At 42.2% G+C, this 10,672-nt stretch overlaps 1 protein-coding gene, 1 long non-coding RNA gene and 1 other non-coding gene across 15 annotated transcripts; 1 reads left to right on the top strand and 2 right to left on the bottom strand.

Moving 5' to 3' along the window:
- Positions 1-844: 844 nt before the first annotated feature.
- On the bottom strand, positions 845-917 carry TRNAE-CUC (transfer RNA glutamic acid (anticodon CUC)). The gene has a single exon. It is a non-coding gene; the product is annotated as a tRNA-Glu (tRNA).
- A 786-nt stretch (positions 918-1,703) lies between these two features.
- LOC135596244 (uncharacterized) lies at positions 1,704-6,987 on the top strand. Its single transcript, XR_010480881.1, has 2 exons — positions 1,704-3,815; positions 5,885-6,987. It is a non-coding gene; the product is annotated as an uncharacterized LOC135596244 (long non-coding RNA).
- Positions 4,678-10,520, bottom strand: LOC135596242 (equilibrative nucleotide transporter 1-like). Of its 13 annotated transcripts, none has more exons than XM_065088267.1 (8): positions 9,866-10,520; positions 9,403-9,498; positions 8,536-8,616; positions 7,745-7,863; positions 7,437-7,525; positions 7,137-7,315; positions 6,151-6,857; positions 4,678-5,536 (listed from the first exon to the last, which is right to left on the bottom strand). In XM_065088267.1, the coding sequence occupies exons 6-8, from the start codon at positions 7,190-7,192 to the stop codon at positions 4,806-4,808; spliced, it is 1,494 nt and encodes a 497-aa protein (XP_064944339.1). In that variant the 5' UTR covers positions 7,193-7,315; positions 7,437-7,525; positions 7,745-7,863; positions 8,536-8,616; positions 9,403-9,498; positions 9,866-10,520; the 3' UTR covers positions 4,678-4,805. The 13 variants fall into 13 exon arrangements, with proteins under 13 accessions (XP_064944339.1, XP_064944340.1, XP_064944337.1 ...); XM_065088268.1 differs by having other exon boundaries at positions 10,062-10,520; XM_065088265.1 differs by having other exon boundaries at positions 9,315-10,520.
- Between the last annotated feature and the right edge of the window lie 152 nt (positions 10,521-10,672).

Genomic DNA, 10,672 nt, shown 5'->3' with positions numbered 1-10,672 from the left:
AGCAAAATTAACATTCCTTCCTGACTGTTTGTTTCTTTTATATGATATGCTGTCTACTATGTATCTTTTTATGTAAGCATTTGTCGGCCTCTGATGCGATGGTTGGAAGACTTTATTTCTCCAGTTTACCAGTTAGGGGATAACAACTGCATCCCAACCAAGAAAAAGGAGCGACGAAGAAAGAAGAGGCGTTCTTGTTTTTTGATCTCTCCTTGATCTCCAACATGGTCGGGGCCTTCCATGTGTTCGTCGCCCAGCAGCGAGACGACTCCTCATCGCGGCATGCACGTCGCGCGTGCGAGGGAGGGCCTCTCATCCCACGCCCGCTTCCGGTCCCTCAAGAAAAGGGGCAAGAAGGGCGGGGACGCCACCAGGGTGAGCGAGGATAGCCGCCTTGGAGGGGTCGGAGACGGGGCATTCAAGTCGGTTCTCCCAGCAGGGGAGGAGAGGGACTTGTGGCAAGTGGAACGCCCTCGGCTTCTTCGTCCAGTAATGGTGGGCCGTCGTTCCCCTTCTCTCTCTATCTTTACGGCTTACCCTAATCGTTTTCATGCCCATCGCAGCAAGTAGAACTTCTAATGCGTATGATCTTTTCGCTCCAAAGGATTTTGTTCTTCTGGTTTTCTCGTTCTCATGCTTCTTCAGAATCGATCTGATGTGGACAATTACATATTCTTGCTTCGTCCATTAGTCACTTGTTAAAGAAGACCAAGAAAGATCCTTATCCTCGGATATGAAAACCAAACCACTTGCATACAAAGTCGAAAATAAACATAAACGTTTTGCGTATTGTTTCAAATACCAAAAACGTTTTGCGTATTATTCTAAATACCAAAAAGAAACCTTCCGTTGCCGGGACTTGAACCCGGGTCTCTCGGGTGAGAGCCGAGTATCCTAACCAACTAGACTATAACGGATTGTTTTTTGTTGATATAGTTAATAATAATAATAATAATATTATTATTATTATTGTTAATTATGCATATGATTCATTTAGTCATTGTTGGATGCATCATACTGACATATGGTTATCCTTGTTCCATATTTTAGAAAATTCCTATTAGATTGATTTTTAGTTTAATGATCTTTCATTTATGCTTGATTTAATTAACCTTAAGAATTAGGTTTTAAGTGTGAGTATTTTTTATGAACAATTAAAACAAAAATGCATGGGAAACATTCCTGAATGCAAAATTCCAAGAGCAAGAGAATTTGCAGGATTGGACCATCAGTTTGGAGAAAAAGAAAAGGAACGATTATATATGTTCAGCTACAATTCTTACTACATCTTTATTCATATTTTCTCCTATTTGATAACCATATATTTGTTTATCTCCTTTTGTGTCTGACGCAAGGTTCGTTGTGTCGTGATATATCATTCAATATGGGTGGTAGATGTCGATTTGATTGGGGATCCGCATGCAAACTAATCCGTACCGAGCAATCCATGATATAAAAGATCATGTATCGCTTGAAACAAAGTTTGTCTTAGCTGAAAAAATGAAAATCTAACTATTATCGACTGTACAAGTTGGTAGAGGTTAGATTTCAATCGATACCGATCAATGGAGAGAATTATTCTAGTTTAAATAGTTTTTCACGTTTTATCACCAAGGTAATAGAATAAGAAAAGAAAGATCCTCTCAATCAAAACGTGACGAAAGGAACCAGAGATATCTAGTGTCAAAGTCATTCACCTAACATGAAAGACAATAGTAAAGTGGAAGTAGTAGCATCAATTATATCATTAGAAAGAATCAAGTCGAATGATTAGATACATTCTCAAATCATATTCAGTAACCCATTTGATATAATTGATAGTGATAATATAGATAGTAATATCTTAATCGAACATGACAGCTATGCTGGGAGTTGATGGTTTTATTTATATAGTTTAAAATTAGTGCATGGACCATCGAGGAATAGTATCTTATGTATGTCATCCAAAATTTATATTATGGATCTGGACAAGGTATTGGTTATAACATTTTGTGTCTGCCGTTTTGTGTTACTGTTTTCCTTTATGGTACATTCTACTACTGCTTTGTTTTGTGTTACTGTGACATTTCATCATTTCCTTTATGATGCATTCGACTACGGCTTTGTTTTGTGTTACTGTGACATTTCATCAAGTCCCTGTAGCTTCCATCCATCCATCCTAAAGCAGAAGAGCCTGCGACACTCCTCACCGTATCAATTCACTCTTCAAAATGCCTTGGTCATCATCAAGTATTACAGTCTTAATCATCCTTCAAACCCTTGGAGAGTCAAGATATGCGAGTGTTCCTCAGTCAATATGAGCATCCAAAGGGTAGCTTTCCCAGCTCTTGGCATATTCTCAAACTCATGAATGGACTTGAAAGAAAAGTCCACTACATGACTGTAGATTCCATTGTCTCCTGCAACTCATATATTGAACTCCACAGGCTCATCATTCCCCCTCCCACTAACTGCTAAAGATTCCATTGTCCATCATTGTGTTCCTTTGTCTTAGGCCCTCATGATGCTTCTCCACCCTTGGTAAAGATTCAGTAAACAACTTGCAGCACTTTTCTAGTGAGTGTGAAGCTCCATTGACCGTGAGTTGTCCATGGAACGCCATGTACACACAAAACCTAATCATCGGAAAGTAGAAGAGTACTTGCACATTCTCATCATAGAGATATAATTATGATATCAAGTGCAATCACACGGAGTGAGCTTCTTCCTTCTTGCCCCCCTACTGCTCATACACCCTTTGTCTAAGGTTTAGATTCTCGAGTTTGTGAGATATTAATGTGATCTGCATGTCCTAACTTATAGATTCTCAAGCCATGATTAGATTCATCGTATATAGAGAGCGAATTTACCTAGAATATAAGCATGTTGATGTCGCCTTTCGTGGAATGAAATTATTATTATTTTGGTCTTTCCATAGAAAGTGTTGAGTGTATGGAGACGGTGCATGCACATTAAGATCATATACATGAACTAGTGAGAGATGCATGCACATTAAGATCATGCATATGAGCCACTGGAGATGTATATAAAGTCTTCGCGTGATGTGCAAAATCATGGCTTCTATCTCAAAGCTTTCGTAGGAGAATAATGGATTAGATCATGGTCTGAGTATATAGGTTGCGATCAATTACTGTAGGGGAGTATTGTGTACATGAACTATGTCTAAATTCGATGGATGTGGGATCGTAAGCTACACATATAAAGATTTCAAATGTTTGAATTCAATTTAATTAGCTCATAATGAAAATATTCTTAGAAAGATTATTTTGTGTAGTATTGGTTTTATAAATATCAAATGATTTGATAGAAAAAGATGTTATTTTTCCTATGTTTCGACTAGTAAGCAAAAATATTTTTTGCAGGACACATATTATTGTCATATGTTCTCTATTCTTTTTTTTCATGTATTACTATGCAATATATATATTTATATATATATATATATATTTTTTTTTTTTTTTTGTGTGTAGATCAAAATTTGTCCCTTTTCTTATTGTTTTTTGGTCATCTCAACTTCACAACGAAAGATTTTAAATGCAGCCTTTTATGTTTGGAGGGCACTTGAAACAACACCACTAACAGATTTCTGCTGCACACGTCGTCGTCGAAGCACAACTGCCTGCTGTTGCGAAGGACGTGTGAAGCAGAAGTCTTTTGTCGTGTTGTTCCAACTGCCCTCCCAACAGAAAAAGCTGCATTTAAAGTTGTGTCCGTGATGACGCTATCTTTATTCCACGACGCCGATGCCGGTAATGCAGGGAGGCGAGGGGGACTCCAGGGAAGTGGAACGCCCTCGGCTTCTTCGTCCGGTAACGGTGGGCCGTGATTCCCCTTCTCTCTCTCTCTCTCTCTCTTGACGGCTTACCCTGTTTGTTTTCGTGCCCGTCGCTGTTGTTCTTGATGGTTAGAACTTCTTTTGCCTATGATCCTTTTGCTACGAAGGATCTTGAATCGTTGCTTTGTTCTTCTGGTTTTCTCCTTCTCATGCTTCTTTATGATCGATCAAGGATCTTGAACCGCTGCTTTGTTCTTCCGGTTTTCTCGTTCTGATGATTCTTCATGATCGATCAAGGGATCTTGAACCGCTGCTTCGTTCTTCTGGTTTTCTCGTTCGGATGCCTCTTCATGACGGATCAGGGATCTTGACCGGATGCTTCGTTCTTCTGGTTTTCTCGTTCTGATGCGTCTTCATGATCGATCAAGGGATCTTGATCCGCTGCTCCGTTCTTCTGGTTTTCTCGTTCTGATGTTTCTTCATAATCGATCAAGGGATCTTGAACCGATGCTTCGTTGTTCTGGTTTTCTCCTTCTCATGCTTCTTCACGATCGATCGAGGATCTTGAACCGCCGCTTCGTTCTTCTGGTTTTCTCGTTCTGATGCTTCTTCATGAACGATCAAGGGATCTTGAACCGCTGCTTCGTTGTTCTGGTTTTCTCGTTCTCATGCTTCTTCATGATCGATCGAGAATCTTGAATCGCTGCTTCGTTCTTCTGGTTTTCTCGTTCTGATGCTTCTTCATGATGGATCAAGGGATCTTGAAACGCTGCTTGATTTTTTGGATTGTATATTGCTTAAATGTTGTGATTGAGAAATTATTTTCTATACAATCTCAGAACATAAACAGTGTTTTGTTGCATTGTTGTGTATGCATCTTATCGTAGAACATAACACTTGAATAAGCAGAAATGCATGTCGATTGCCATGGTTAAATAGAAGCAAGAAAGCGTATAAAGGCATCGTTCTTGCGGACATTGGTACATTACACTATATAGCAGTAGCTTGTTTACGTGAGTAAAAACTGCACCTAAATGACCCAAAACCAAGAAACTATTGACCCAAAAGACAGGCCAATTGCTAGGAACAATACACTGACAATCCCTGCCGTCTCTGAATGCTGTATCGGCACGGACTTGGGTGCCATTATCATCAGCACTGAAGTCAAATACCCATTGGTTAGCCCCAGGAGGCATGTCAAAACGGTGACCGGGACTTCCGTGCGGAAGAACTTGGGGCCACGCAAGCAACCAACAAAAAGTGGGTAGAAGAGAAGCCTTGCGACGCAGCAAGATACCGCAACGTTGGCATTCTCAACGAGGTAGACCGCCGTCAGAGACTTACCTACAAGATCAAACACGTTGTATCCGGCGATGAGCATGATGGGATACCAGTCCTTGAGCAACTCGGAGTGAACATCCTCCGTGATATATCCCGGGAATATGGATAGTGTCACAGCATAGGTGAGGAAGATTCCAAGCCCAATCCATCTGATCCTCCCCGTGATCTGCCACAGGGTTGACCCCAGTGCAGACCCGCTCGTGGGGCCTCTCTCGTTCCTCTCGTCTTCCATTGCCTGTAGCTTGATGTGTCTGTAGTATCGGACGACAGGAAGCCTGTCCGCCATGTTGTAGCAGACGATATTGATCACCATCATCACAATGCCCACGGTGAAGTACAGAATTGCGCTTTTCCTTAGCCCATGGGCATCCCGTGGGTAGATGGCTTTGGTGATGACTCTCATAGTTGAAGCAAGCACCCCTACACATAGCAAGAATTAAGTTGTTATTTGGTCTGCTTGTTTCACACACACAAGAAGGCCCTTTTTTTTTTTTTCACAAAAAGGATCGATCATTTACTTGTTAGACCAATCACTACAGTACTAAAACCATGTTCCGTGAACCCTGATTAAAGGACGGTCGTTATTAGCTAGATTACAATCATGGGATTCTATTGCTATAATAATTTATTTGGTGAGATCACGAAACTTATAAGGGTAGTAGCACTCCACATGTATTAATTATAATGATGATTCTTTTAGTTAGAGATATGATCTACTTCAAATGCTATCTATATATTCTATCTCATACGTCATTCTGATCCCTGCAGAATTTGTTTTGATGAAGAGTCAGTAGCTCAACCAACGTTGAGCCGAACATGACATGATGCATCTCGATAGCCTTGATGAATCTTGAAGCTAAAACTTTGTGCAGTCGACAGGTTCATTGCACACACACCACTCGACGAGAAATCAGGTTTCAAGACCAAGTGATGGATGATGGATGTGCCACTATGATTTGACTCGTTGATCAAGAACATGGGAATTCTTGTGCTATATTCATGAAAGAAACAGAGATCTGAGAAGGGATCGGTACCGGATGCGGCGGTGCCGGCTACGACGGCCTGCATGTACCTCTCGGGGAGCTCCCCAGCGGATCCGATGACGCCGCTCTGCACGAGGGCGTCGGCGATGCCGGAGAGGACCACTGCGCCAACGGTGACGTCGAAGGCGGCGTAGCGCCCCTGCTTGCCCCTGACGTAGGCGGCATCCATGACGGGGACGACGAGGAGGGCGGCGATGAAGAGGGCGAGGCCAGCGTTGACGCGGAGGTGAGCGCTGGAGCGGCGGGCCCATAAGACGATGACGGCGAGGAGGAGGAGGCCAATGACCATGTAGGCCACGGAGAAGACGCGGTCGACGGGGGCACCCGGGTAGAGGTAGCTGAAGTAGTCCACGGCGGTGATGAAGGCGTTCCACGCCAGGAGGAACCCCGCACCCAGGGTGAAGTACACGGCGTAGGCGACGTGGAACAAGTCCTTGGGCGCGGAGGCCACGGGCGCCTTCGTCGTCGGTGTCTCCTCATCGCCGGCGACCGGCACGATGAGCCCCTTCCTCACGTCGGCTCCTCCCATCTTCATGTCAGTGTCGTCGATTTCGTTTGTTTCATTGAGGGGGTCGGAGATGACAGACGGTTCCGAAGGAGGGCTAGCATGGATCCCTTCCAATTCTTGTCCCATCCCCATCTCTGCTGTCTTCAATTTGCTGGTTGGCGGGGGCACGGATGGTTGTAGAGGATCCCACCTTCGAAGTGAGAAATAGTTTTGAATGGAAGACGGTAACGACATGGTTCAAAACTTTATTCCATTAATTTTTATCACTTTACCTAATACCATCCTATATAAAATCTAATAAAAAGTACCAATATTTTTTTTGGGTGGAGGATTTCTTTATTCTACATACAAATTAATTTCGATTATTAATATTTACCTTGCTTGGATTGATTGAGATGGATCCATTTATCGGAGGATTTCTTTATTCTACAAACATATTAACAGGTACGTTTAGATTATCCAAATTTACCTCGGATTGATGAGATGGGTCCCACCCGTGGGTTCCACATCCCTGGCCCCGGTCATACGCCATCCCCCCCCTCCACCGGGAATCCATGAGCTTTGTTGTTAATGAGATCCGGACATTATCAGCACGTCATCCAAAATTGCATGCAAGACATATCTGAGCCCATCCATCATCGATCGTGCCTGCAAATATAATATATTATGCCTTGCCCGCATGTTTACGCAAAAGTAAAGAAATGAAGAAATAGCGACAAAATAAAAAGAATAATTTAAAGAAAAAGGGACCAAAAGTAATAATACCCACCCTTCCCTTAAACAATGAGCACTCCGAGGGGAACAACTTCTTTGTATTTGCACTAATGAAAAATCCATCCATCATTAAGTTTCACTGTGCTGCATAGAGGAAGATGTAGGAGAACAGTTCATGAGATGAGATCAATAGAGACAACAAAAAAATTAGATCACAATTAACAACTATAGTGCTCTGTGACTGGAACTTGGCTACTGATCAGTGTCTCTCACTGAAGCTCGAGTTCTGCACAACATCACAACACTTGGAACCATCTCCACCAAAAACATTAAAAAAAAAAAGAAGGAAAGGAAGCTGCTCACCAACTTTAATTGAATTTTCTGGAAATACAAGTCTTGAAGTTCATCATCATCTCCTCCTCCAGCCAATATGAGCCGATACTGTCTGAAACGAAGATGCCTCATACTTCTTCACAAGAGAACTGCCATCTTGAGATCAGTGGAGAACAGTCTAAAAGTTTGTACAGTCTACTGAAGAAACAACCGACAAGTGCTTAAATTCAAAGGACTAAGTTTTATTTGCTTTCAATTTGTCAACAAGTTTTGAATCTGGGACTACGACATAAACGGAAGTATCAGATATGCAAAGGAAGAGATTTACTATTGGGTTATATATTTGTTTTATTCTGAACAAAGGATGCCCAAGGTGGAACTTTGTTCTGTGTTTAATCATGATTGTCAGTGGATCTGGTTGCAAGGTTTACATCATCTGCTGCACCTTTTCTCAAGCTACAATGACAACATTATGGTCCAGAACATAGGAGGACCCTAACTGGAAGTTTCAGGATTGCCACCAACAACTAAAAGAAACCACTCCTACGACGGGACATGAAAAAAAATGCATCATGAAAGGGGGCCCATTAGAGGTCACAAGACAAAAATATCCAAATAATCTGACACCAGTCTAAGCAGCTTTTAGCATGACCACAATGCTATTCAGGAATGCAATGCATCATGTTCATAACAATTATTTACACTAGAGGATAAACTTCCAAGAGACACTATGACAAGCCATAATAATAAATCCCTCTTAAGAAAATGATATAACACATGTTCAGAGTCATATTGATGTTCAAAAAAGGAAGAAGGCATACCGCTCTCGTAATAATTCTTCAACTGCACAGTTCCTCTCTTATTTTCCTTGGATTGCTGCATCAGCTCCTCTCGTAAAAACCCTACATGTTTTCAGGAATCACACAGTGGAACTTAGTTTTGAAAAATGTGCTTTGAAGATCATTGTTTTCATGAACCAATTCGGCTACATCATATATCTGAGGGACCCAAGTACATCCAAAATTAAAACGAAAACACTCAACATACTTTAGAATCTATAAATTTTGATGACGTTTATATAAAATCAAGACACCCACACTAATTCATGCCGGAAAAAAAGAAACCTCAATGCCTGCATGAGATTCATGTAATATAATTTCTACGATCTCAATTTAGTTACAAATTATGCTATTCAGAGGGTCTCAAGATATAAAATAAGTGAGCGATTCCTGCACCCATGAAATTTCTTCCCAACATATCCTCACAACTATATTCATGGTTCTTTTCTCTCAGCAAATCTTATTCCTTTCAATAACAGGAATGATTAACAGGTCACTAACCGTTTGATCAAAGTGTCTAGAGCATAACCTCAAAATATAATGCACATATCTACCAAAGAGTTTCAAGATGTAAAGCTGACCAAATGATTGGTTCTAATGCACATGTCTGATCGTGTTTCGTACTATATTCTCAGATCTAATAAATGGTGTGATGCAAATATCTGGAAAAAAAAACATAAAATGAACTAATTATTTTTTTCCCGCATAATAATTCAGATAGATACTCCACATAAGGAAATAAATCTATTGGAATTAAGAACCTGCAGCATGGATCTTCCAACATAATCGTAAGTAATGACAATTCTTTTCGGTGCATTCAGGGTTGTGGCGAGATCGATGCCCCCTTACCATTCCTTTTTTTTTCTTTTTCCTCGCCATCAGAAGAACTTTCAGGCCATTCATCATCACTTTGATCAACAGTTCTTCCTCTTCAATAAGAATTTCCTGCTCCGTTCGAATGGTACAAAACAGTAAGTAGTTCTATTCCTTGTAACAGAGAGTAATAATGTGCCGATGGTTCCGATTTGGCTTCAATTTTAGTGGAATTAGTTACATTCAAGACTTGTATCAAGATTTTTAGTGAAGACTAAGGATGGTTTAGGCTCATAGTTGAGAGCAACTTCATGGAATCTAAAGATAACTATGATGTGAGATTGGCTTCTCCCTTGGAAACCTCCATGAGTTCCCAATCCTATTGATCAAAAAGAGCGGAAGAAACCTTTCAAACTGAAACAAGATAAGGAACTTCAAGATCAAGAGAACATTTCTTTCCCTCCACAAAAATCGAAGAAAGAACCAAGAGATCAAGAACCTGGAATTGAGAGATCCATCTCTTTCCCTTCCACGAAGTTGCCTTGTTCCCAGTTTTGATCGTACGGAGAGATGACTTCTACATTAGAAACTAGGGCAAAGATTTCGCGAACCAGTTCTCGCCGATGAATTCTTTGGCGAGGTAGCCGTTCTTGCCGATGATTACATCAGAAACTAGGGCAAAGAATGTTGCGTACCAGTTCTTGCCGACGAATCAAGAATCGGGCATTGGCGCAAGCGACACCACGAAGATCTACTGAGTTCCCGAGGAGCCTTCGGCGTCCCCTCTCCTATCCCCGCCCGTGCCCCAAGACCTCCGAGCTCCGCCAAGAGCTTCTTCCCACAGAGGCCCTCGTCGGGGCGGCCCCCGACGGCCGCACCTCGACGCCCCGCGGGCTTTCCGTCTCCTCGCCATCTAGCCCCCGCTCCTACGTCCTCGGCGGCGGCGGGGGCTTTCTTGGAGGAAGATGGGCCAGGGTGGCTGAGGCGGCGCTGCCGCTGATCTCGATAGGCGGATGATGCCGTCGTCTCCGCCGGGCGGGGAAGGCAGGCTCCGTACGCGGGAGGGTCCGAACGCCATCGCTGGTTTTTGTGAGAGAGAGAGAGAGAGAGAGATTGTGACAATTCGCCGTGGGACCCACAGGAGTCGCGCGGCAGAGGAGAGAAGGGCAATGGGACTCCGTCGTATATTCCCCATCACGGTTTACTGAAACGTTTTCCCTTAATAAAACAGAAAACAAAAACAAAAAGCAAAACGAAACATAAACGTTTTGCGCTTCGGAAAGTAATAACTCAATTCATTTCATTG

Source organism: Musa acuminata, chromosome BXJ1-10 (assembly GCF_036884655.1).
Source record: "Musa acuminata AAA Group cultivar baxijiao chromosome BXJ1-10, Cavendish_Baxijiao_AAA, whole genome shotgun sequence".
In the NCBI taxonomy this organism is placed as follows: Eukaryota; Viridiplantae; Streptophyta; class Magnoliopsida; order Zingiberales; family Musaceae; genus Musa; species Musa acuminata.
This window is presented reverse-complemented; position numbering and strand designations above follow the sequence as displayed.